We start from the raw sequence: 27,837 nt of genomic DNA, 5'->3' as shown, positions 1-27,837 counted from the left end.
CTACCGTGTCACACTCAATAACAAAGTTTGACTGTGTCGCCAGGATCCGCCACTTGTAGACTTTATCATACGGCTACTTCCCAGGCGGTTGGAGGCTATGCTGTTCTGTCCTGACCAGGGGATACCAAACACCGCTCTAAGGCGAACCGACGAGGAAGTTGCCATTACAAGTGAGCTCACGACCTCCTAGCGTGGCCTGCCCCAACAGACGGCCTGGACATTTTCCTGATCCGAAATAAAGTCCACGCTCACACTGTTTTTTGCAGCTGATCCCGAAAAATTTCAGGCTCAGAACCCTAGTTCTGCGCACCTTCACACCTTGGCGCCAGAAACTTCCTTGCACAGAGCCGATCCAAACGAGTGGACCCAAATTCAGAACGTTGTTTCTGCTCCCCCAGAAGCTTTATTTCTGCAGGTAAAAATGAATCCAAATACCGGCGGTTGGTTCTGCGGGTCGAAACTTATTTTCTCAGCGCTGATCTGAATGAGTGTAGATTCAGAACGTTGCTCCTGCCCACACCAACTTCCTTTCTTGCCGCTTGTGCAAATCAACTCACATTCAGAATGTTGGCCCAGCACCCGAGAGGCTTTATTTATTTATTTATTTATTTATTTATTTATTTATTTATTTATTTATTTATTTATGTTTATTCATTTATTTACCTATTCATTTATTTATTTATAATTCTTGATGCCCCAAGCAGGAGGGGCAACGAAAAATAGAAAGGGGTACAATGTCACAGCCCTTAATCAGGCAACGTATAGACTACTTGAATAGTTGTATTATGGCCCACAAACGGTGAACCAAACACTCATAAGCATCATAAGTCTGCAAATAATACACTCAGGCACTGCCAACACACGCCATATTGAGACATCATAAAGAACTAAATTAAAGGAGAAAAATGTTCCGAGTGTTTTTCAATATCTTCGGACTGAAAAGAACTTATTGGCAAGTTCCAGTCAGGAATGGTCTTGGGGACAAATCTTTTGTTGAAAGCAATAGCACGAGGAAAAACAGGCATTACTGAATATTGATGGTTATGTCTTGTTCTGCTAAAAGATAGATATTTTACACAGTTGGGCAGTCTTTTGACATGCCGCTAAGCCGAATGATAAATCTTAGCTCGGAACCTTGGTCCTCGTGCCAGCAACTTTCTTTCATGGTGTTGAGTCGAATGAGATCAGATTCAGAACGTTGGTTTTCCCCGCTAGAAACTTTCTTTATCCATTTGCACTAGCGTCGAGAAATTTCGTCGAGAAACTTGTGTGTGTGTGTGTGGGGGGGGGGGGTTGACTCATCCTGAATTTTTTTCATGCTTTGAGTTTTCGTGTGATTCTAAATTATTTACATGCCACATCCACTTCCTATAGCATAACTCAACCATTCTACATTTAAACAGCCCCATTAAAAAGTGCCTGGGTAGGGCTCTGTGCTCGCCAGAGAGTTTGTTTCATGGAGATGGGCCGAATGGATCTATAGGTTCGGAATGTTTTTCCTATAGCACCAGCAACTTTATTGACGCTGATTCGGCTAAACCAGGTTCTGAACATTACCCCTGCCCACCAGAAACTTCGTTTCTCGACGCGGGTGCGAATCGACTCACCTTAAGAATGATGGCCCGCCCAGACACATCGTTTTTTTTTTTTTTTTGGCGCTGGAACAAATCATCTAGGTTTGGAAGTTTTTCTTTCTTATTCTTTTGTACTTAAAGGGTTCCTCCATGCAACCTTTTTTAATGTAACCATGAAGCTACGTCAGAATCGGAATTAATTGCTTCTGGAATCGATTGACGCAAAAATCTAATAATTCGTGAAGTAAGAGCGGAGCTACCGAGATAGTTGTCGCAGGTGGTTTACCTCTCCTTCCGTAAGTGCGCCAAAGGTTACGCAGGGGAGGGAAGACTTGCGTGAGAGGGAGTGTGATTTTCTCGCTTGTTTTCTTAGAACGCGTGTGAGGCCAACCATATAGCTAATATATTGACTCTAGAGGAAAAGCTTCCCTCAGGGCCTACGTATAGAAATCTGTAACCGGATGGGTGTCGCCACGATGAAAATACCCAAACATTGCCAGCTCCTCAGACGCTTGCTATGTTTCCCAGCGGTGTTCTCTTTTAATAGCTACATGTGTTACTGTATATAGGTCAGGAGCGATATAGAGTAACTCCAACCCGTGCCAAAGCACCTTCGCAGCTGCCCGCGCTATATTTGAGCGTTGTCCGTGCAGCTGGCCCAAATGATAACAGTGAAACTTTGAACCTGTGCGTGCATGGTTTTCAGCAAGCACGCACTACCAAAAGCCCGTAGCTTGATCGAGCTTCCCTGTTCGCTATAGCGCAAGGCTCACTCGACGGATTCGCAGCTCGAAGCAAAGAGCGTAGGCCATGGTCACGCGATGCCTTGACTAGCATATATAGCATATATGAAGCATTTAACAGGCACCCGTGTCTATATCGTTCTTTTGCACTCGATGCGACCGTGCTTCGGCGCAGAGAGCCATAAAACAGAAAAATGTCAGGGGTGATTGTAGCATGCAGGGGCAAACTATATAAGTCTGCCAAAATTTTCAGTTCAGATATAGCTAGAAGGCCTGAATATGCAGTCAAGAATGGTGCTAACGTTTCATCACATTTAAAGTAACTGTCACATGAATACCTGCCATCAGGAAACGCAGGCGGCGAGGCACTGCGTCACACATGACACGCCACCCGGCGCAATCGGCTGCGTCGACCACAATCTCGAACCTTCTTGACATGGTGTACAGGAATGTTGTAGTCTGGTGCCGCAAACGAGCTTTGTTAGGGGCGAAGCTCCTTACGGCGTGGGTCGGACGGGATGAAGTAATCATCTCAAAGCATGTCCACGGAGTGAATGGTGATCAGTAAGGCGAAGCTTCAGAAGATTTTATCAGCAAACCGTGAATCATCCGCTGGCCGCGTCCGTCCGTCGTCTGTCTGTTTGACGCACGGACGGATGGATGGAAGCACGAACGGACAGACGTGCGGATGGATTCTTCACCCCACTCATCATCATTCACTCCGTGGATGTGCTCTTTTTTTTTTTGTATGACGACCTGCTGTGCTAGAGCACCAACTGTGCCGTCGTGTGTTGCTGAACTTTGAAGTAATTTATGATAGTCGAAGATACAAAATCTCCAATATCAGTAGTAGTATCAGTATACATAGTTGACGCGCTGGTCATGCGTGTGCGTGGAAACCTCGACGATTGCTTTTTGTTTCTCATGATGCGCGTGCATTCTTCGTGTGCATGACCGATATGGTGTTTGCGGAAGCCTGAGGCACTGTATTTCTCGCAGATCGACTGAAATTCCGTGCTTATTCACATACGCTAAATCTAACACCCAAAATACATCGCGGAGCATTTATAACTGCATTACTGCTGTTTGCGCCTATTTCATGACTAAAATGTCAACATAAATGGATCAACATCCGTAATTGAGCGTTGTACTTTTGACAACGTAGCTGCTTATGCCGGCTGTACAAACATTGGTGTTTGCCGAAAACTGCAGGTGGGTATGCACCCCAGGACTGTGGCAAATCGCCCTACCGAGAGCAGCGTGTGCGAGCGTTAAATGGAAGTTCAGCTCGGACAAGTGGAGCACGCGAACCACGTGAAAGAGAGAGAGAGCCTGAGAAACCGACAGAAAGAAAGAAAAAAAATTACAGAAAAACAAAGGTAATCAAAGACCAAGAAAAACGTAGAAAAAGACAGAAAGATCAAGAAAAGAGCATACACGGAAAAGAGGCAGGAATAAACACCAGAGCACAATACCCAACGAAGGATAGAGAAAGAACCACACAGAGAGAAAGATATAAAAAGACGAAAATACATTTAGATAGATAGAGATAGAAAGAAAGAGATCAAAAAGAGATAGCAATAAGCATAAAGCAAGACGTAAAAAGAAATAAACACACAAAACAATAAGAGAGAAAGAAAAGGAAGAAAGAGCCATAGAGATAGAAATGGCGAGGAAGAGAAGAAAGGAATAACGAGAAAGGTCACCTAGCTCCACTCTTCCTTCAGGCAACACTAGCGCGAAACTGCCATAATTGTTTTTCTATCAAAAACCTTGCGACCATTGTAGCTGATGCCTGTGATGAGTAGTCGTGGAACTCACCTGATGCTGTTAATGTTTTCTTTAGGGTCCAGACCTCCTTTTGTGCTTCTTCGCATAACTTCATGCTAATGTGGTAGCAAGACATCTGTACCTATGCACCGAACGGACAGCAAAGTGCTTTTTATGCCTTCTGCAATGACAACAGTAGACATGCAGACGATCTCGGGTATTGTTCTGCGATAGCAAGTGCGATAGCTGCAATGACGCAGAAGCAACTTTATTACATTAGTGCATCCAAAGTGCATATCCTATATCACGATAATTCTTGTTTTAATCGTGTTATGGGCAACTGAAGAACCACAGCAAGTTTCTCGCTGAAGATTTAAAATTTTTGTGCGCCGGGCACTGCGGTCAAGATTGGCCCCCTGCTGTTGGCGTCATCGCAAGAGTGACCACCATTTTCTTTTCGATTTGCTGCGAAGAGAACTCATTTCCCCTTTCTAGAGATGATGATGATGATGATGGTGGTGGTGGTATGTGTGGCCAATGACCATTTGTATCAGATGGCAGTGGTGTAGCCAGAGGGGTGTCACACCGGGCCCGTACGCCCCCCCCCCCCACCTCCAGAAATTTGTTTCTCCATGGCATACAGAGCGAGAAATGACCATTTAAAGAAAGCGCCCCCCCCCCCTCTCTCGAAAAAAAAAAAACCATGCCTACGCCGCTACTAGATGGACTCTTTATTGCACCCCTAGCCTAATAAAAATTTTGAGAAAATAAATATACACGTAGTCAGGAAGCACATTATTTGAGCACTGCGCATGTCTCTCGTTCCCTTCTAATACATGTTTCCACAGCACGTACCGATGTGTCACTATTAGTCGAACACAGTTGTAGCACAATCCGTGGCATTTCCTCCTCAACGGCATATGCACACAAGGCCAACAGGCGCGCAATCCAGGCTGAAGTCAAGAGCTGGACTTCCGGTGACCCCGCCTTACGGGAACATTGCCGATCGCATGAATGGTGAACTATTGTTTCACTCGCGGAGACGATCAGCTGCCGCGCTTCGGCCGTTAAGTTTTATCCGATTGTAGCTCAGTAGCTATCACTGCGTTTGGATCCACCTTTCACACATAATCTCCTTGGTTCTTGACGCCACGCCCACCGTGTCGCTGGGCTGGAGACGTTACCAGGAAAGTCGGTGAAACCCAGGGCCGTCGAGAAGTCGGTTCCTTCGGCATGTCGGCGAGACAATGGCCTGTGCAGTGCAAGAGGAGAGGGCTGGCATCCTCACCCTAACGCATTCTGCACACTACCATGACGACATCATGGTAGCACTTTACCAGTGTCCGTAGGACTCCAGCCAGCTCTTGCCTCAAAGGGTAAGGCGCTGCAGGTACCATTATTGTATAGCCGTTCGACAGAAATGTCCTCCTTGTGGCTCGGACACATTACCATCGTGTATCTTCGCGTCACTGTACTATTCTACTGCTCTGTCTCACCTCCCTGTACCCTAGCATGCAGACCTTTTTCTGAAAGAACATTTTGATAGAAAAAAGCGCGTTTTAAACCAGCCGAACTGCGAACGCATTTCGCGGGTGCGCGAGCGTTTACCGACAGGTCGCAGCTTCACGAAGGGGAAAAAAAAAAGAACACGGAACAACGGAGAATCATCGGTGCATAAAAAAGCACCCGGTCTGGGCGAAAGACGCAGCACAGTCACATCAAATGCTAGAAGAGCTGCCTTTCAAAGCATTTTCTAAGCGCTCATCGGGTAAACTGCTTCAAGCTCACTTGCTGCGTTCCCAACTTCCGCCTACGGCATTAATAATAAAAAAATTTGGGTAGTACAATGGGAATCGCTATGCTATTCTTTGCCATTCTCCTGAGAGGTAACACTTGCAAGGAACTTTGGGCGAATTGGTCATGCAGTGCCTGACGACGATGAGGAATTATGCCTGAAGTGGGTATGCGCCACAGTTAATTGGTGATCAAGAACAAGCTTTTGTAATGGGTTGAAGCATTGGACGACCCACTTGTTACGCTATTGCATTGTGTGACGCGTGGTTGTTCTTTTGCTGTTCTAAGACGCTTTATTACTTACTTACTTTATTACTTAGACGCGGTTGTTTTCCCGGCATCGAGCCTGCCTGAGGCAAGTTTGCGAACAAATCCCAAATGAATTTATGCATTAAATAAAGGCACCAGGGTGACTGAATGGTAGATTACAGGGCTGGCAAGCAGCAGATTCAGGTTCGAGCCACAACGTGTCCTTGGTAGGTTTTTTTTTTTTTAGATGCGGAGCATCTAATACTCGAGGCTTGTAGGTTTTTTTTTTTTTTAGATGCAGAGCATCTAATACTCGAGGCTTGTAGTGCGGCGCCGTCCGCAAGCTTCCTCCTCCTTCTTCCACCATCTGTGCATCCCTTCCTCCTCTACACACCGCGCGCGCTTCACTCCTCCACCATCTGTGCACCCTTCCTCCTCTACACACCGCGTGCGCTTCTCCTCTTCACGAACATTCGCTAGCTGTATAATGTAGCGCGCATGCGCCGTCACGCTTCGAGAACATCGGCAGCTGACGCGCGCGCATGCGCCGTCGCGCTTCGAGAACATCGGCAGCTGACGCGCGCGCATGCGCCGTTGCGCTTCTCCCCCTTCTCGAACATTCGACAGCTGACAGTGCATGCGCCGTCGCGCTGTATATATACTCAAGGTCGGCGCTCGCTCGCTCAGTTGCCGCTCGTCGGTTGGTTTGTACGGCGCGTCGACGTCCAAGGTCGCGGTGAAATGAATTCCAACGAATCCACAAACACAATGATCGACGTCCCTTCGACCAGCGCCGCCCTTTCGCATACGTGTGTACGTGTTCACTCATTTAACACCCCCTCCTACAACCACGTTAACCAATTTAGCCATGGACCCAAGTAAGTCGCAATTTAACACCCCATTTCACAACCACGTTAACCAATTTAGCCATCGACCCAAGTAAGTCGCACTTTAACACTCCGTTAACCAATTATATGCTCCGCATCCTCCTCAGTGTTCCCCCGAGGGAAGCTGCGGGCAATTTTTTTAATTTTGCGCGAAGCGAGGACGGCCGGAGGACAACTACGGCGCCGCGCGTCACCAGAGCTGTGATCTCGTAACAGCTTTCGCTGTAACATACTCTACGTATTCCCGAAACGTGGCAGCACACGCCAAGCAAGAAAAATGGTGAAAGAGGGCGCACGTTTTAAACGTAATGACGGTGCGGCAAAAACCCTTTGTGGTATGTTAGGTGAAATAAACTTGATTTGGTCCTAGAGAGTCCCTATCTGACACCTCGATTGATTTGTGGGGTTTAACGTCCCAAAACCACCATTTGATGATGAGACACTCCGTAGTGGAGGACTCCGGAAATTTTGACCACCTGGGGTTCTTTAACATGTACCCAAATCAGCCTATCAGACACCTCCCGAGGGAGGATTACCAGCATATGCTGGTGCTGCAGTACATGCACCAGACACCTCTTTCTTGTATATGGCAATCCAGTCTGTAGTAGCAAACCACTCTCGCTCGCCAGGACTGCAGTGGCCTCACGAGTCGCAACCTCAAACATTGTGCATGGCTTTAGGTTGCAATTATTTTCTCAACCAAACCATGCTATCTCATTCGGGATCAACCCAAATTTAGAAAAGTGTGTTTAGCTGTACAAATGAGGGATAGTGGAAGCCATGTGCAATGTTTGAGATCTGTGGCTCAATATGACAAAATGAAAACGTGTACAGTTAAAGCTTAATTTGGATATCGTGAGACCAGACAAAATGTCAGTAGCAAACATATGTCACTATGTCAACACACTTTCATTTTCTTGACAAACACATATATCCTGCACTTACTTCGGATAAGAGCAGCAATTTCCGGCATTCGCGATTTTGTTACAATGTGACTGCGGCTCAAGATTTTTCTGTCTTGAATAATCTGAAATGTACTAACCAGAAATTCACTAGAAGCAACGTTACCATTTGTTTGCAATTGCATCACTTTAATACGGCTATCCGAAAATTATGTCTTTGTTCCTTTGCGTCACACAATCGACGTGTTTGGCACGCTTCATTAGAGTCAGAATTAGCTGGGTAGAGACTATAACCAAATTATTGAGGACTGATTCTATTCAACAATACATGTGCTTGTCAGCACCAGAGAATGCAATGAAGTATCAGGCTTTCCGAATTAGTGGTTGTCAAATTACCGAGCATTTACTGTATTTTATGGTACAGCGAGGTTTGAGTACATATGAAAACGTCTACTACACAGTCAAGTCCACAGTGCCCGAAGCCTGTGACTTTATTACACAAGAGAGCACAAGTGTATGTATTTAGTATAACAACTTTTAATACAAGAACAGCTCCAACCACAAGTTAACAAATATACAAGGCTAAAAATTTGCAAGCAACGAATGACAGCATGGGGGTTTTGCGGAACTAGGGAGAGCAGAGGTGTATGGGGGTGGGTAAAGAAAGAAACAACCAAAGGGGAGGAAAAAGAAAAGACATTTAAGCTTTTTAGTAATCTTTGAACTGCTCTCTCTGCGATATCCTCAGTATTTTCATGTGTATGTGTGTGTATGTTTGTATAATATATATATATATCAATCTGTGGGCTGGACTAGATAAAAAGACACCTTGAGGCAAACATCAAAAACAAACTTTTGCTAAATTCTTGCAAGTGCGGGACACGATCACATTGGAACCAGGGGGGATGACACGAAAAGCAAGGACAACACAGTTATGAGACGAGATGACCTAAGATGAAGCAACATCATGAGAAAAACATAACTCAGGCGCATAGTGTCGCTCTCCGTCATTTGAACTGGCTCAGCACAGTGACGACCTAAGCTATTCCCAAAATACTTGAACTAATAAAAGCAAACAGTTAGTAACCATTCAAATACTACAAGCTCCTGAATCACTTCTTCCCTGCCTGATACTTTCCCATTTGAAGAAACACAAGGGAAGTCCACTAATGCACTGTTGACAGCAAAAGTTCACAGGGTGTGAGACTGCTTTTCACTTGGCATGCATCACTAGATTGCTAGCTGAAGTCTGCATTAACATATGCTACTAACACAAAATCCACATTTAGGCATCTACAATGTATGTAAAAAAAAATCTGCTTTTGCTACATCTGCACCCTGCAAACTTTTGCCAACAGCAGTACAATCCAAAGCAATACACCATGGAGCTTGTAATGAATGTCATCAGTTCCACGTACTCAAATACTGGTTGCCTACATCATCCTCAATAGAAGAGGAAAAAGAATAACCTTTACGACACTGAGAGCCTTCAAGATAATTAATCGATTTGTCAAAGAAAAGTAAAAACGAGCTTGAAAATGACAACATATGCAGCACTAAAAACTCATAAAGCTTCAGGAGAAACATTCCCACTGGGATTTAAAAAAATATTACAATGCAAGAATAATTATCTGCTTGCATCACAAGTGATTTAGCAGACTCGGTGTTATCTCTCTGACACCATGAAAAGACATGTGCAAGTGTTGAAGTCTTGTAAAGCTCACCTACTTAAAATGTCGAACTGAGAATGAGGGAAAACATTGCAAACGAGCTGCAGCAAAGTATTGCAGATACGGCTCTTGACAAACATAAGAGCAACACAGTCCAACACCAAATCTAATCAACAGAGAATTATATTATAAAGAATTTGGTGAACGATTGCCAGGAACAATAAACTATAACAGAGGAGTAAACTAACTGCAGATCCGTTAACTGCACACATGATTAAAAATTCGAGAGGTCTTCGATCGGGTTACATAAAAAACGGATAATCTGCAGACAAAGGATCGACGCCTTGCATTTTTCTCCTTCTCTCCAAGTGAGTATGCAGAGGGACAGGCATGACACGTAACAGCGACAAGAGATGATCAAAGACCTACAAAAGGGTATGAAAAAGAAAAAGCCCAGCAAGCATGGCCCACGGTATTATTACACAAAGAAATGTTTACCACTTCCTTATACATACTTCTGGCATTTTGGTAAATAAACACACATCTAACTGTGCCACCATCCTTTAAACTGGCCTCTCACAGAAAAAGGCCTGGGCATGTGCATTTGGCGTGCTCATTATATGGGGGCTTGAAAAGAGAAACAGCACAACCCCGTGAGACCAAGAAAGCTAGTCAGTCCTACCTTGCATGAAACAACCCAAGAAACACGCCGAGGAAGGAACACCGGGAGAATTGTGTTTAGTTCCAGAGGAAAGCCTGTGTAGTTAGTATTGCATATACCAAAACAGATACATCCCTGTATTTACAGGCGTGGCCATCAATGGGGGCAATAAAAACTAAAAATTCCAAGCTACACGGAAAAGATCCAAGGCAGCCCTGGATTTGCAGTAGCAGAGACAGGCATAAATGAACAAACAAGAATGGAAGAAGAGGCAGCGCTATACGAAAGCCGGTAGAGGATTGCCAGCCACGTCATTGCGAGTGTGTTTGCTGGCTACGCGGGCAAAGTAAACACCGGGACAACGAATGGCACACCCACATATCATCGGTTTCATTATTCATACTTGAAGATTTTTCATTCTGAGACAGCCATTGCGGCAACCGGTCAGAATCTGCGCTGTGTTCATGACATCCCACAGAGCGAAACTCTTGCTATATCAACTCATTGGCAGGTTGGCTGCCACACGCCTACACATGCATCTCACCAACAGCCCATTTGTGATGCAATTTGGCAGACATTATATCCAATACACTAGTCCAGCAGAAAATGGCAGTCTTTTAAGGATGCTAAAGGACCTGTCAAGAGCAAACAGAACATTGTAATGTGCTCTCGTACTGCAATGCGGGAGCCCGTGACTTGGCAGTGTACCAAGGAAAACAGGTGTGGTGCTCACTGATGCATTCTTTGCACCCAAACAAACGCATTGGAACAGCAACTCGAGAAATGTGCCAAAAAAAGCATGTGCATCAGAGCAACAAACCAGGAAAGCTATGCTGTGGTCGGGGGTGAACAGTTTCACATCTGCAGCCACTGTTCCAAGCTCTGTCAGTATGTGTGAGCTGACAAAGCGTGGGATGACATGATTGCTCCTGCCAGTAATGCACTAGCCTAAGATGAAGCCTCTCCAAAACTGCAGGCAACACAGCTGGAGATTTAGAGTATGTGTGGCATTGCCAAACTCACTTCATGCACAGAGACAAAACAATGAGATAGAAATAAAATGCCGCCACAAGAGACTACAGACGCTTGCACGCACACATACAGACATGCTGAAACCTCTTTTGTATCACTTTTTAAAATTTCTCATTTGCCTCTCAGAAGCTCAGTGGCTGCCTAGAAAGAGTATGGTCACTGTATGCAAGTGCCTGGCCCTCGAGGCAGGGCACGTTCCCATGCTTTTTTTTTTCATTTCTGCCAAAATATGCTTTATTCACCGTTATGGTAATGCCTAGGAGAGAAAGAAACGCAGCAATGGGTTCTTGCTATACAAGTGGAGATAGTGCCAAAGCCAGCACAGCATAAATGGCTGGGGTCGTGAGAAATGCTGGGAACCGTTTTCCTCTAACGTGTGCATGGTCAGGAAGCCTAGGGAAATGCTGTTCCACACCAGAAACAAAGTTTCTCGGCAACCACTGATAGAGGGAGTGGCAGGAACCTCGAGCTAGCAGGCAATCTGCAAAGCCTGGGTCGCTTTTCGCTGGAAGCGAGAAAGCTACAGTGGGCAGCCTCTGCTGGCTCTGCACGATAATGTCGCTTTGTTCCACGATGAGAAACGGTGTCCCAGCAAGAGCGGGTATCCCAACACCTGCAGTTGTTGTGCCTCCCGGCTAGACAGTCGCTAGCCTTTATGCCAGGAGCCTGCACGCAGGGACAGACAGCAAGAGAAAATGATGAGAGACCAAAAAAGAGGGGAAAAGCAGAGGGTGCACCCAAGAGGACACGAACTGACATGCATGCCTGGAGAGCCAACGCGGCAGAGGAGACTTTGGGGTTGTGAGAGGGGGAATGAAGAAAGCAGCGCTGACATCCAGGGAACACACACGGGTCGTGGCTGCCGAAGATTGGCCCAGCGCCAGTTTATCAGAGAGAAAAAAACCTGCGCGAGTAGGCGCCGCGGACATCATCATCCTAGACTTTGTGCCTCGATCTGTCTGCTCTTTCCTTCCCATCGCCCGTGGGAGGTGCCAGGCAGCGCAGGTGCTTCTCACTGCCAGGGACAAAATAATGTGAAGGAGCGCCTCCCCTAGTCGTCGGCTCCCCGGTCCTATTTCTCCCGTGCAACACTCGGCCTAGAACTCGGCAAACTCCCTGGCGCACTTTTCCGTCGACGATATGCGCAGGGCCTCCTCTTCATACTCGTCGAAATTGCTCGTATCGCCAGGTCCTTTGCATTTCGGCACAAATGGGGCCTCGACCTGAAATGGTCACCCCAAACAAATATGCTGAAACCTGATGGCCACAACAATGCGTTGCAATACACACTGAAAACAACACAAAAAGATGCATTTAATCTGTTGCCTTGGGCTATGAATTTCTGGCTGTATATATAAGCTTTTATAATAATTTTAAATAAGTAATTAGTTTTATAGTAAGTTGCACAGATTTTGTTTTGTGTCACAACAATGTATATAGTTCCTTTTAGACAAACATTTTATGCCACGAAACATTCATGGTTCTGAGTTCCTCTACAATAACAGTAGAATGCAAATAATTATCAAGAAAGTGTGTGTAAAACACTTTGATGGTCTAGAAAAATTTATATGTAAAAATTCTAGGAATCCTCAGCCCATTCTAATTGCTTACTTTAGGTTCGTAATAATTATACAGTCAACATCAAAATTTGAATCAGATACTTGCACCCTTCACATGTTAAGGAAAATCGGACAGCACTTCCATGTGCTGTCCGATGTTTGAAATCCCTGCAAGATAGCATCACATGTCTAAATAACAGTAATACTTTCCTTGACGCTTTGACTAGTTATCTGGCCAGGGAAGCCCAACGAAGTCTGCCATTACAGCTGTATGCCCTTAGTGTCATAGTAATCTTTATTGTATCTTAATTCATCATTTTAAAACACCGTAGTGTCACTTTTTCTTTTTTCTTTTTTTCTTCTTGATATGTCAACTAATTATTTGTATAAAATCTGAACTTTGCTTGACTACAATACTTTATAGACAGTGCTTCCTATGATTGTTTCCTGTTATGTTTTATCTTGCTAGTGCTGCGATTTTTTTGTATCACCATATTTACTCGCATAATTTGCGCACTTTTTTCGTGATTTTGGGGCCCCGAGAAGGGGGTGTGCAAATTACGCGGGGATTCGGATAACGCATACAAAATTATGTGCTACTAAGACGCGCAGCATATAATATAAACAAATTTATTAACTTGAAGCATGATCGAAATGCACTTGTTTATTTTAAAGAATTAGTGCGTACGTAAAGCAGTCAGTGTACCAAGGAAAACAGGTGTGGTGCTCACTGATGCATTCTTTACACCCAAACAAAAGCATTGTATTAGCAACTCGAGAAATGTGCCAAAAAAGCATGTGCATCAGTGCAACAAACCAGGAAACGTATGCTGTGGTCAGGGGTGAACACTTTCACATCTGCAGCCACTGTTCCGAACTCTGCCAGTTTGTGTGAGCTGACAAAACATGCGATGACATGATTGCTCCTGCCAGCAATGCGCTAGCCTAAGAAGAAGCTTCTCCGGAACTGCAGGCAACACAGCCGGAGATTTAGAGTACCGTAATTACTCGAATCTAATGCGCATCTTTTTTCCAGTTAAGCGAGTTTATAAATTGCATGCGTGTTAGAATCGAGTACGAAAAAAAAAAAAAATGAATAAGGTCATTCTATTGCCATCGGCATTTCCGAAATGGCCACCCCCTACGTGCGTCGGCATAGCGCGTCGGCCATTTCTGCCTATGTGTTTTCTATGTGCGGCACTTCGTGCGTGTGCTGAGGAGTTCGTTATCTTGTAGTGCATTAGCATCGACGGCATGGAAGGGCCGACTCCAAAAACTTGAGTGCACCACGATGCCGCTTTTAAAAGAAAAGTCATCGCGTGTGCAGAAACGGACGGAAATCGGGCTGCATCGCGGTCGTTCGGAGTTCGCGAAACGTGCATGAGGGACTGGCGGAAACAAAAACAGAAGATCGTCGACAGCAAAGCTTCACGCAAAGGCTTCAGTAGCCCACAGCAGGGTCGGTTTCCGCAAATTGAAGAGCTGCTCGGCAAGTATGTGCTTGAGCAGCGAGCGGCACAGCCACCCTTAACGACAGAGCTCCTCCAAGTGCGGGCTATGCAGTTAGCCTTAGAAAAAGGGCTAATGCGGAGCCAGTTTAAAGCGAGCAGGTGCTGGCTAACTAACTTTATGAAGAGGAAAGGCTTTTCCCTCCAAAGGCGAACGGGCATATGCGAAAAGTTTTGCGGAGGAGTACGATGAAAAGCTTCACAGTTTTCACAGGTTCGCCCTAAACTTGCGGCACAACAACGGCTACCTGCTTGGGCAAATCGGGAATGCCGATCAGACGCCTCTTTACTTCGACATTCCTGGCACCACAACCGTCGAGATGAAGGGGGCGAAGCAAGTTCGCGTGCTGACATCGGTCCACGGTAAAACTACAGTGACGGCAATGCTCTGTTACATGTCAGATGGGCACAAGCTTTCCCCGTACTTCATATTTAAATGGAAGACACTCCCGAAAGGAGTCGTTTTTTTCGAATGGTGTGATCATGCGGGCCAACGAGAAAAATGGGTGCGCGTTGCAATCGATGTCTTGCTTTTTTTTTTTTCGGCATGGAAACCGTGTGTGCGTTACAATCGAGGGCGTGGTAGAATCGAGTAAATACGGTATGTGTGTCACTTTCCTTCCCTCACTCTCCGCAATGTCACTGTCATTTAATCTCAGCTGTGCCTTGTCACTCCCCTCCTTGCCTGCATCTCTCTCACTTGGTTACAATAAGAACGCGAAACATTCAAACTGGCACATCAGAGCTGCACTTCGAAAGCAAGTCTGTTGAACTTCTAACTTAGGAATCGGACACAGTTTAACAGATCTGTAAACAGCACCCAATGCATAGATCTAACGCAAACAAAATGGATGTATTACACTGGTTACTTTATCGATATTAGTGTAAGGCCTGCATAAAACCATAATAAGCATTGTAACAAAATAACATAATGGCTAACAATAAAATTTACTGGATATATTTCGCATTCACCAATTACAACCAATTCTCAAAAAAATTTCAGGCCATTAATAAAAATTATTCTTACCACAGTAGCCATTCTAACTCAAATTTATTTTTCCAATGCAACAATTTTCAGCCGCATCGGTCTGGCGGCCGCATCGGACAAAAGTATTTTTTCTTTAATACACGTATCTTCCTGTAGGTACCACATCACACCTAAGCTGCACTTGTGTGCACAGATGACAATGCAGAGAAACTTGTGGGTGAACCAACCTCTTTCTTGTAGATCGCAATCCAGTCTGTAGTAGCAAACCACCGATGGTTCTTGATATCGTTGACACCATTTTTGAGGTTTCCAAAGCGTTTTGTCAAGTCAACCTGCAGAAGATTCCTCAGCAGGTCCTTGAGGTCGGAGGTGAAATGTGATGGGAAGCGGACCTGGACGAGAGAAGCAGAGCAAAAATTCAGGAATATTAGCACACAATACGGAGCTAATACAGTCTTAATTGAAAAAAAAAAAAATGGCACAAGTCTCTGGTTGCCGGAGCAGCACGATCATGTCATATGGTGCCTTTTTTCCCATGCAAGTCGGTATCGAGAATGCCAAGCACATATTTTTCAAAGCAGGGGTAGCTGGCGAACAGTACTTCAACGAACAGCTTCATTGGGGCAACTGTCATAAAGATACGATTGCTTGCAACTCCAGCAAAAAAAAAGTGCCCAGCCATATATACTGATAAGCAATAAACAAGCGTTTCATATATGGGCTTTCGGATGGGCCAACAGCAAGATGGGCTGCTTTCTACTGGTCTGCTGGCCACCTGTGCTTTGGAGAATAGAATGGGTATTGACGTGCTCGGGTACAACAGCATTGCGTGGCAGCTCTGACCACCGGTCCCTTGTGCTCATCTTTCTCAGCAGCGACTGTACTATTGTGAGCACTGTGAGGGGTAACAGGTGAGCACGTGACAAATACAGCTGACGTCCGATTTCTCGGACGTTCAAAATTCCGGACATACCTGATTTCCCGGACTTATCTGTGGCACCGGAATACTGTACTTACTCGCATAATCCTCGCACTTTTTTTTGGCGGAAAACCGATGCAAAGTTGGGGGGTGCGAGAATTACGTGGGAAAAACTTTCCACGAAAATGTACAGAGCAAAAAAAAAAAAAAAAAACCGAAGTGGCCGCAAATCGGGGTTCTCACACCAGCAACTAACAGCAAGCTTTGAAACATACTAATTAAAATTTACCTAAACAATAAAAACACATGTTCAACACAAGGCAAGATTTATTTGAGACACAAAAAGTGCAAGCAAATAGTCGAGAATTAGAACACCACACGCAAAGCTTGTGGCCGTTGTGGGCGTGGCCGTTGTGGGCGTGGCAGAAGCGTTAGTTGCTCAACAGGAGCCCTCCCTCAAAAGGTAAGCGTAGGACGTCAGTATTGGGCTGATAACTATTTAACAGAATCGTCCGCAGTTTCTTTATCAAAAAATGAAGTTTACCATCAATCCCAGTTTTAGGCACACGGCAGGCCCAACGCGTCTTGGTAGCTTTCAGCTGCCATCACCAGTAGTGAACACAAAACTCGCATGCTCCGAAAGGCCTACCGGCGGCCCTGTTGCCATTGCTTACATCATGATCTATCACTTTCAACTTGAAAGCAGCCTAGTAGCTTCAGTATCGCCCCACAACGTGACAAGATTACCGACACAACATACAAAACACGCCGCAACGCACACTAGCCACTTTGGCTTGGCCTGGATTGAATTGAATATCCGTGCAATAATAGTACGCTTGATGCTTAAGAGATGGCACCGGATGGCGTGTGCTATCATCATCAGTGGTCAAAACGAGCAGACGACATTATTGTGGCAGTTTTTGGGGGTGCGATAATTACTCGAGAAAAAAAGAAATCGTATTTTTGTTGGGCGATGTGGGGGGTGCAAGAATTATGCGAGTTTGAGGATTACGCGAGTAAACACGGTATACGACTTTGAATCTCCGAAAAAGAAAGGAATCATGGAGCACCCTTACCTTGATAAATACGCGACACAACCAGCTGCACTGTGGTCATGTTTCTTTTTATTTCGACACTAGTCGACACCAAAAGGCCACAAAATGCTGTCACTAAGACTGGTTCAAACTTGAGTCCAACAACGTCTGTTTCTCACTAGTTACGTCCCAGAGTGCATTCGTTCCATCCAATGCATTGCTGATACAGCATTTGCGAAAAGGCTTGCGCACCATCTCTTCCGGGAGAGATTTCCATGCTGATGACACCCAACCACGAACGGTTGAGTCATGTTGGGGTGTCATGTTGTGTCACGGACAATTGGGCCACGATGTCATTCAGACTGGTCCGAACTCGAGTACGACGACGTCCGTTTCCCACTAGTTAAGTCCCAGAGTGCATCGTCCTCTGCAGGCTCTGTATACGGTATTTTGCACAGGTTCCTCCTTCACACCTGCGCATCGTCTAAGAACGATGGTGAGCCATGGTGTCACTCAGACTGGTCCGAACTCGAGTCCGACGACGTCCGTTTCTCACTAGTTATGTCCCAGAGTGCATCGTCCTCTGTTCCATCGAATGCGTTGCTGATGCAGCATTTGCGGAAAAGCTTGTGCATCCAGGAGAGATTTCCGTGCTGATGACACCCAACCACAAATGGTCGCGAGCGGTGGACGTCGTAGGCAGCCAGCAGGGGTCTTGGGATTGTCCCCCAGTATACACTCATTGTAAAGCTCGCACACGCAACCTTTGAAGCGTTTATTGAGCACTACGTCCAGTGTCCGGAGGATTGATGTTAGTCACCCAGGGATCACGACAAAGTCAGTCGTCAGTCTCACCATCGGACAGAGCTCCTTTTACATCGGCTGTGAGGTGGCCTCGAAACGAGTCAAGCGCCAACATGCACGGTCGCTCAAAAAACGCCCCGGGTCGCCAATTCCACACGAGCCGGATCCACTCAAGTATGTGGACTAATTCATAAACCCTTCTTCGTTCTCTCTTACGATAACATCGCGAAGAAAGTCGTCATCATGAAAATGATATAAGGGGGTAGCTTTTTTCCATTGCTTGTGCACGCAAGCATCACTGTAAATCGCAAATGCTTGTTTCCCATTGTCAAGAGCTTCACTTGCTTGAATATTTTAGTGGTCAAAGTCCAGTTCCAGGGCATATAAAAGCACAGCGGAGTTTAATAAGCGTTGCCCATGTGTCCCATCACGTAGCGATGCTATTGAGAAGGCCCTATGATGAAGCGCTGATACATGACCAGCTAGTTATCAAAATCATCAGGCAGCTTTTGGTACACGGAAGTACGCCGCCTTAGCGCTGTCAAAGCCCTTCTGCTTCAAAAATCGGCGCACCTACGATGGCGACCTTGCACACAGCTTACAGACTAATTCGTCGAGTAGTAATTTAAGGTGCACCGCAATCTGTCCACGAAGCGAAGCTTTTTTCTGGTTGCTGCAGGATGGGATGCGCTGCTTTTGGCTCCTGCAGTATCGGACGCTTTTTCTTTGATGCACCGAATTCCTGTTCTGATGCCAGCATGCCGAGTGCTTCAGCACTTTTTTTTACTTACACCTTATTTCATAACTTTAAAACTTTTTTCAAGCCTATCGTAAACTGCTGTCGACTACCACTTATTTCTGAAGGAAATAGAAAAAGAAAACGGCACACTGACAAAGATAACCGAAGCAAAATGGTGTTGCTTGTACACTGTAGGCCACTGAGAAAGAAGCATTTGAGGAGGAGAAACTCCCAAGCCACGCCAGCGTGCGACGGCTATGCATTTGCTCAGCCTAATTGTTCGCATATGCTTGTTATAAATGTATTAGTTTTCTTCACCTATAATCATATCTGCATAATGCTGTGTGTTCTAAATATTCCGTCGTTTATGCTTGTAAGGTGGAGGACGCAATAGCGTCACGAAACGATGTGGCTCACACCAACGCTCGGTAAAGACGCTTTCGGCGTGTTGCCATTTTTTACATGCGCTTCTATCGACGCAACACATAAAAATTGTGATAGCGCCTCGTACACTGCAAAATATTTCAAATTTTTTTGTGTAACATAAATAACTAGACTAATTGATGCCAATGGAATTACGGCTAGTAATGGCCAGCAGCAGGAGCAGACGACGTCTGCTGCATGCACACGTCCAGCATTCGTCCTCGTTCGCATGTTGTGGGTGGCCTTGGGAGGGAAGGTTCGGCAGTGTTGTTAATTTAACTATTTTGTAGCCAGATATAGCTACTTTGAACTCGGCTAGCTACGAAAAATAAATAGCTACGAGTAGCAATTCTAGCACTTTATTCAAAATTTTGCTTTTAATCTAGCTATTTTAGCTAACTACAGTAGTAGTGCTATGATATTTTCGATAAATACTTGTACAGGCAATGTAATCAAGAAAATGTATTGCTGGGCTAGTTAGAAAACAAGCAGACAGGATAGAGGCGTTCTATCCCGTCTACTTGTTTCCTGTGACTCATCATTTTTTTTGTGCTCAATTTTTATAATCAAGGAAAGCACAGGGGAGAAAAAAAAAATCACCCTTTCCATCGATGGAATGCCGCCAATGGAAAGGATAATTTTTCGTCCACTTTATTTCCTTCAACTGTGCATCAAAATGTCACAGCACACCCAAAAAAGACAAGATGACATGAGCTTGCCAAGTGATTGGTTTCAGATATTGGCACAACAGCATCATAATCAGCAGGAAAGGATGACATGTTCAACAAATAAAAGGTATCTTAGAATAATTACATGCATTAGAAGAATCATGGCCCTTTACGACCACAGCTTCATTCTTTTACTGCCCTCTTACGAATTTTTAGGGCGAGTCCTTCCCCCATTTCTTTACCATTACGGTAGTGCGTATTCTAAACTTCTTTTTTTTTTCGTGTACATATCGTAAAATTTTTTAGATTTGTCTGTCACCAGCTAACATGTCCAAGGTAAATAATATTTCTCAAATGAACGATACGAATTTCATGAAGATGGTAGGGGATTGAAGACGCATTCGCTTCTGTGACCCAAGAGCTTAATGCAAAAAAATTCTTATTTCCCCCTGTGGTGAGGACCAGAGTTTTGATAGAGTCGAGCCCACATATTGGCCCCACTTAAGACGAACTTTCGCTTAAAACGAACAATGTCGGCGTGACCGTCAAAATATACATTGGTTCAATGTCACAAAATCGCACTTGCAACGAACGTCTCCGAGCGCCACTGATCGGTTACAGCAAACAGAGTCAGCGGTCTGCTGACTTCCCGAGAAACCAATTTCGACCACTGATCAGGCATCGGCGAGGTGCCCATACATTCTTATTGTTGAACGCCGATTCTGCCTCCGCGCCCCTCTAGTTGCTGCTCTCAATGACCGCTTTTTGTTACGCACCCCTTCAACCTTTGTCCCCCAGCTACTCTGAGCACCCCGCATCACCAGACGAGACCCGTGTTTTCACACTGCCACCGATCTTTCGAAGACCGGTCGGCCACGTATCCTGTTTTTTATCGCTGGTACTGTCGTTGGCGTCACCGGCCTGGAGTGACCAGACCATTTGCCAACATCGTCGGCCACCGACTGTATCCGATAGCCTGCGTCTAGTGCAGGCGCGTACGCTACCCCACCAACTCTGATAATTTGCGATTCGTTTCGTGTTTATGATTTCTTCTCGCTCATCTCCACTTCTCGCTCATCTTTCGTGTTTAGGATTTCTTCGCCCGTCTCCACCGCTCTGCGACGCCCGCCATGCTGGCTCGAATTAGTTTCGTTTCCCGACTGGAAACGCGCCCAGAGCTGTTCCACGCTTGTGCGCGTCAAAAAAAAAAAAAAAAAAAAAAAGACACACCCGGAAGTGTGACTGCTTGGCTTGAGCGTAATCCGCGAGTTAGGTGCCGCATTGCGGAGCGCTTGCTCATAGCTGTTGACCACCTGGCAGCCAATTTGCCCCTTCGGGCGTCCCGGTATTCAGCTGTGGAAATGGTGAATATTTCGTGGGTGGCGGTGATGGCTACATGTGCGCGAAACTATTTTCGCGAAGCCAACTTTGTCGATCGTCGGGCCCAATGCCGAGCCTGTAGCTTCCGAACAGGACCACTGCGGCGGCGATTTGTGGCAGCGCGTCGTCGACTCCGACCTGGGAGAGCAGTTAGGACATCTGTTGCGATGATTTAATTACGGCCGATGATGATGACGACACTGCGGAACCATGCACGGATTGGGGCATTGTGAATGAAGTACGTGGCGAAAGCGATTTGGAGGAATCGGATTGCGAGATCGACGAAGCTTTGGAGCCAGTGCCTCACACAGCTTATGCCACGGGCCTCGGCGAACAAGCAGCCTGCCGTTTTAAATGAACTCGAGACCGCCCGTATCGTTTCTGCTCTTCGAAACATGTGCATTACAGATTTTTTGGGGCCAAAAAAAGTTTCTTTTTTCACTCACAACTTTTTTTTTTTAAGCTGTGTTTCACTTACTACGAAATTCGGGATACAGCGAACTGATGCCGCGTCACGCTCAGGTTCGTTATAAGCGGGCTCGACTGTACTCCCGTAAAAGTTTGGTCTTGATGTTGCTTCAACTGCTTGCATATTTCATGTACTTTTACTTGCAGGCATCTTGGCCATTTACTAATTAAAACAACAAAAATGATCCTTTGATCCTCCAAAGCATTCTTCTATTGGGGTTTTCTCCTATGTGGTTGTTATTGAAAAATGCACGAGTTTCGAAGAGCAGAAACGACAAGGGTGGTCTCGAGTTTACCAAAAGCAGCAGTGTGCTTTTCGCTGAAGTCCTTGGCATTATCTGAGCTGCATGAGGCTATTAATGTAGCCGATTGCACGGTCTCTGAAGTTTCGTTATTGTCATCATCCGACTCCTCAATATCACTGCTGCTGTGCACTTCATTCACAATGCCCTCCACGCATGCTCAGTTTCGCAATGTCAGCATAATCATCGGCTGCAATGACATCATCCCAGCAGATGTCTCCCATGTCGGAGTCGATGACACCCTGCCACAAATCGCCCCCAGGATGGTCCAGTTCGGTGGGAAGCTTCAGGCTTGGCATCAGGTCTGACGTCGCCAAAGTCAGCCTCACAAAAACAATTTCGCACACATGCAGCTGTCACTTCCGCCCCCGTAGCATTCATCATCTTCACAGCTGAATGCAGAGAAACACGAAGCGGCATGTTGGCTGCTGGGGGGTAAACAGCTACGTATGAGCAAGCGTTCCGCAATGCAGCACCTATAATGAGCCTCAAATGTGTGGCTTATGCCCAAGTGAAGCCGTTGCACTTTTGATGTTGTGTTGAGCAGCAGGAAAAGGTGTGAAAGGCCTCCTGTCTGCCATCCTAACCGCACACGCACACAAACAGCGAGCAAGATGCGCACGCACAACATACAAGCCAAGACGTGTGTAATTGCTCAAGGCCAGTTTCCAGTTAGAAAAAGAAACTTCTTGATTCGAGTCAGCATGGCCAGTGTCGCGGAGCCTTGGAGATGGGTGAAGGAGTTGCGATAGAGTGAAGAGAGAGGAGCATATTGCAGGAAGGTGATCTTGAAGATGAAACCACACGGGAGAAAGTGCCATTTTTTGCCATTGAAATAATGTCTATTTCCACTGTCAGGAGGGTATCCTTTGTTTCAAGCGAAAGTTCGTTTTAAGTAGGGCCCTTATATGAGGGCTTCACTGTATATGATTTAAAAAAAAGAGAGAAAAAGGACCTCGAAGATCACCATATAAATGCCACTCAAGAGTATGACAAATGGCAGAGGCATACAGGTACCACTTAGTAAAAGCAGCCACTCACCTTGCCGGAGACAATCTTTTCGTATATCTGGATCGGCTGGTCAGCAAAGAAAGGTGGGTAGCCAGCCGCCATCTCGTACACTAGGACACCAAGTGCCCACCAGTCAACAGCTTTGTTGTAGCCCTGCAAGTAGACCACAGCTCAGGCCTTCACGCATCCAACATTACTGAACCTTGATATTAACGACGAGTATGCGCAGCAAAACATTTCTTTGCGTCACCAACTGCATGGAATATATGTTCTGGCTCTTCAGCTGCTCAAATGGTGTCGTACATACCCAACGGTTGTTCTTCACATTAAATTTTGCATACACATGTTCACAGAAATTATGAAAAGTTTACGAATAAATACCCTCCAAAATATGTGTTGGGTGATCGGTGCTGGTCACAGGTGTGAACAAGCCTTAAGGGGGGACGCGGCACTTCGGGACCGAAAATCAGCCAAAAAATCGAGTTTTCGCGGACCTTCTTTTCGCGTTCCCGACATCATTGCGCACCTATTTACAAAATTTCATAGCCGAATACCATCAACTTTTATCGTTATTCAACTTTAAAAAACCGAAAACGGGCGTCCTGCCCTTTAAATTGAGGGCGAATAGCGCAGGTTTCGGCTCTACGATACGCGGGAACTACGCGCTCGATCGGCGCCATTTTGGTCTTGTTTGAAAGAACGCGTTTTCAGCTGTTTTTTTTTATTCAGTAAGCAACATTGAGCGTTTCCCCGGCTCGAAAAACGGGGCCTCAAAGACGAAGAGCCGCGCTCACTGCCATTGGCTAAACGGCACACGTGACTGAAATGGCGCTTTCCGGTTGGCTGGAAGCTCGCGGCTTGCGCCTGCATACGCGACCCGACGCCATTTTGAAAGGGTTACCGCTGTGACGCCTCGAAATCGGCAGAGCACTCTGAAGCTTCTGATCGTATCGCCATGCCTGGAAAGGCAAAAAAGTATCGGACCGTGCACGCATTTGGTCGCAGGAAACGCAAAGGTCGTGGGAGAAAGTCTACGAAGTCATCAGAGCCCTTGGTTGACTCCGACGAACGATGTGTCGACGCTCCGCGGCCGTTCAGCGATGGTGCGACCGAGCGCGTTGCCTCCGACGACGATGACGGTGAAGCGAACTCCGGACGACTACGAATCGACGCCAAGGTGGTGACAAACGCCGAAGTTGAAGAAAATCATGCCCGGGAGAAAGCGACGCTCGACCGGCTTTCATCGGCGCCAGCAACTGCACGGAAAATTGACTTTTTCACCGCGAGTTGTAGCGAGGCAACCGCACAGGACTCTGACCACGCTGCTCCTTATCTGCTTATGCATCTAGATATCCTAAACGCGATAATGGGTGCCTTGTGTTGCAAAGCCTGCCACGGACCGGCTACGATCGTCAGAGGGGATCGGGACTATGGACTTGCCGTGAAAGTGCTAGTGCAGTGTGAAAGGTGCGGCGAGATCGCGAATGAATGGACTTCGCCCCGCGCGAACGGCACGAAAACGTGCAATCCGTTTGAAGTAAATCTTCTCGCTTCGAGGGCGATGGTGGCTACCGGCAACGGCCAAACGAAAATGAACGATATTTTCGCAACAATGGGCATCTCACACCGCGGTATGCACCACAAGACGTTTCAGCGGCATTTGAAGAACACGCTGGCACCCGCTGCAACGCGAGCGGCTGAGTCCGCTATGAGCGAATGTGCGGAAAAGGTTAGAACAATTTATGATGACTTGTGCTTCGGCCACCGGGGCAATATTGCCGTTAGCTACGACGGCACGTGGAAGACGCGAGGCCATTCTTCCCACATCGGCGTGGGCACAGTTATCGAATTATTTAGTGGCTACGTGTTGGACTACGTCGTTCTTTCCAACTTTTGCCTAGGCTGCGAGGTGGGCCCAAAGCCTAGTAGTGAGGGCTATCAAGAATGGAAGGCTAACCACAAATGCCAAAAAAATACGAACAGCAAAGCGGGGCAAATGGAAGTGGAGGCGGCTCTAATTCTATTTCAGAGGTCGCTTGAACGCCATGGCCTGCGCTACACAACAATGCTGTCTGATGGAGACTCTAGGACATTTTGCGCCATACAAGACGCCAAGGTGTATGGTTACATTGACGTGCAGAAGGAAGACTGTATTAATCATGTACAGAAACGGATGGGCACCGCATTGAGAAACCCGGTGCAGAAACAAAAGTGCGATGGGAAAAGAGGCCTTGGTGGTTAAGGCAGGCTCACAGGTGAGCTGATCACCAGGCTGAGCACATATTATGGCCGGGCTCTGAAATCGCATGAAGGTGACGTGGGCGAGATGCAAAAGGCTGTGATGGCCACATACCGCCACGTCACCTCCACTGATGAATGCTTGGACCACAGTCTGTGCCCAGCTGGTGAAACTTCATGGTGTCGGCACAATGCCGCAAAAGCAAAGGGTGAGCCCGACCCCAGGCATGCCTACAATCTACCGAAAGACGTGGCAGAGGCATTACTACCGGTTTATACCCGGCTTTCGGAAAGAGCCCTGCTTCAGAGGTGCGAACGCGGCAAAACGCAGAACTCCAACGAGAGCCTACATTCGGTAATCTGGAGTGTTTGGCCCCCAAGGAGCACCATGCGTCCCTGTTCGCTGTTGAAGCAGCTGTTGCAGAAGCAGTGCTGCGCTTCAACACAAGCAATTTGAATTCTGCAACGGCAATCTTAGGTGAAATGGACATGAATGCGACAAGTACTGGTGCCAGGAGAGCGAGAGAAAAAGACCACCGCCGCAGCATTGTCTCCAACAAGAAAAGAACAGCCTCATTGGAACTCCGGAAGCTAGTGAAGAGGAGGCATGAGCACAGAATGCATTCAGACTATGCTTCTGGTGCGTTTTGAGGTTGTCTTGTTGCATCTTCTGCAATAAAAATGTGTGCCCACGTTTTTTCTCGATTTCTCAAAACGACAATTTTCATGAGCTTCCCAGTATGCCGGAGCAATATCTCTTGTTCTATCTGGGTTATCATTACGATTTCTTTTTTGTTTCGAAGATAAATGCAGGGGATGTGTCGTAAAGTAAGTTTTATTGTAATAATTTTTGGAGAAAATTCTCTAAATGGATCTTTTGTTTCAAGTGTAGATGGGGAAATTTTTCATGTCATATTCAACATCCCACAACTTTGCTTCCATATAGCCCAGAACAATGATTTATACTTTATTGCACACTGTGAACATACCGAATTGGTTCTATAGGTTGCACATCAATATCCAAGTTACAGTTAATTAGCTAATTAGGCCTTAATTGAAAAAGTCGCAGTTCATTATATCTTTAAAACTAATTGTCACAGCAAAAAAAGAATTAGATTTTTGGAATCAGCAGTAAAATCTACATAGGCTCTCCAAATTTGACTGAGGTACTCGCAAAAATAAAAGAGTTTTTGGAAGGTGTAGCATCCCCCCTTAAAGAAGGACACTGCTCTGTCAAATCTGTAAGCAGAGAGATATTACTGACCTTGCTGAGAATGATCTCTGGTGCCAAGTATTCAGGCGTGCCACACAAGGTCCAGGTCCGTCCACGGACTCGCTTGGCGAAGCCAAAATCCGTAACCTGCAGTGCACAAGGCATACACAGTAATGCTCCAACCTATGCTTCAGGGTCCTGGTAATCCAGCCTGGCCTGGCAGCAAAAACAAAACAAGGCTTGAGCAAACAAATCTTTGCAAGCAAGTCCAGCCTAATGCGATATGATGTATATATTTGGGCACAATTCAATTGCGAGTGCTTTGAGACTTATCTGCTACACATGAGACATGCTGGCCATAAAGCTTATATGATCGTAGCTCAGCAGTAAACCGTACATTGGTACTGAATGTTTTTCGGGAATGTATTAAAGGAATACAGAAGTACTTTTGAATGCAAGATAACTTGTAGGATAGATTTGTGGAGACAGACATGTATCATCTACGACTTATCAATGAATAATATAGCCTAGCACTTGCTTAAAAATAATCTTGAAGAGCATGTCCCAGCACCGCATAAGAGACCTTCTATCCTTTTCAATGCATACCTCTTCAAACCAGACCTTTTCAAAAGATAGAGGGGGCAGACTAGCATGGGAGCACACGAGATAATGTCCTTGCCTTGGCAGAGCATTTTTCGGAGTGTCATATACCGTAAAAGGCTGCATATAGCTCGGACCCGCATATAGGCTAAGGTGTAATTTGGGGATAGCAAATGCAAGAAAGAAAGTTTTCACCCGAATATAGCCAGAATAAAATGGAAAAATGCATTTATTGACACACTTCATTCATCGTCGGATACACTCTCTTCCGAAGCTCCCTTGTCAGAAATGTTCTCCCTCAGCACATCATCCCCAGTACCATCAAGTGGCTTCGAGATGGAGCACTTTTTGAACGCGCGGATAACGAGCGCCTCGGAAATGCAGGCCGAACCCTCGACTATCCAGAAGCACAGCATCGTTGCCGAGGCCCGTTTCAGCCGTCCGGCAGGGGTCATTTCCGGTTCTCTGGACCTCATCCACTCCGCGTACAGGCACTTAATATGGTCCTTAAATGGCTTATTCAGGCACACATCAAGCAGCTGCAGCTGTGATGTCACCCCAGGAGGGATGACGATAAGCTCAATGCGAAAGTTGCACAGCAGTTGTTTTACGGAGTCGGTCAGGTGACACCGAAATCCGCCGAGCACAAGCATTGAAGAAAGCCCCAGCAGTGCTCTGGGCCGTCGACACCACACAGACGT

General features: G+C 46.0%; 1 protein-coding gene across 5 annotated transcripts in view; it reads right to left on the bottom strand.

The window, feature by feature from the left end:
* Window positions 1–8,438: 8,438 nt before the first annotated feature.
* Pka-C1 (Protein kinase, cAMP-dependent, catalytic subunit 1) overlaps window positions 8,439–27,837 on the bottom strand; it is a 304,993-nt gene continuing 285,594 nt past the window's right edge. For all 5 annotated transcript variants that reach the window (XM_037431646.2, XM_075874947.1, XM_075874948.1 and 2 more), the window contains 4 exons: window positions 26,588–26,683; window positions 23,116–23,238; window positions 15,565–15,729; window positions 8,439–12,505 (listed from right to left, as the gene is read on the bottom strand). In XM_037431646.2, coding sequence (XP_037287543.2) covers window positions 12,380–12,505; window positions 15,565–15,729; window positions 23,116–23,238; window positions 26,588–26,683 — 510 coding nt within the window. In that variant the 3' untranslated portion in view covers window positions 8,439–12,379. The remainder of the gene's footprint in view (window positions 12,506–15,564; window positions 15,730–23,115; window positions 23,239–26,587; window positions 26,684–27,837) is intronic.

Source organism: Rhipicephalus microplus, chromosome 10 (assembly GCF_043290135.1).
Source record: "Rhipicephalus microplus isolate Deutch F79 chromosome 10, USDA_Rmic, whole genome shotgun sequence".
NCBI classification, from domain to species: Eukaryota; Metazoa; Arthropoda; class Arachnida; order Ixodida; family Ixodidae; genus Rhipicephalus; species Rhipicephalus microplus.
The sequence above is the reverse complement of the archived record's forward strand: the minus strand, read 5'-3'. Positions and strand labels throughout refer to the sequence as shown.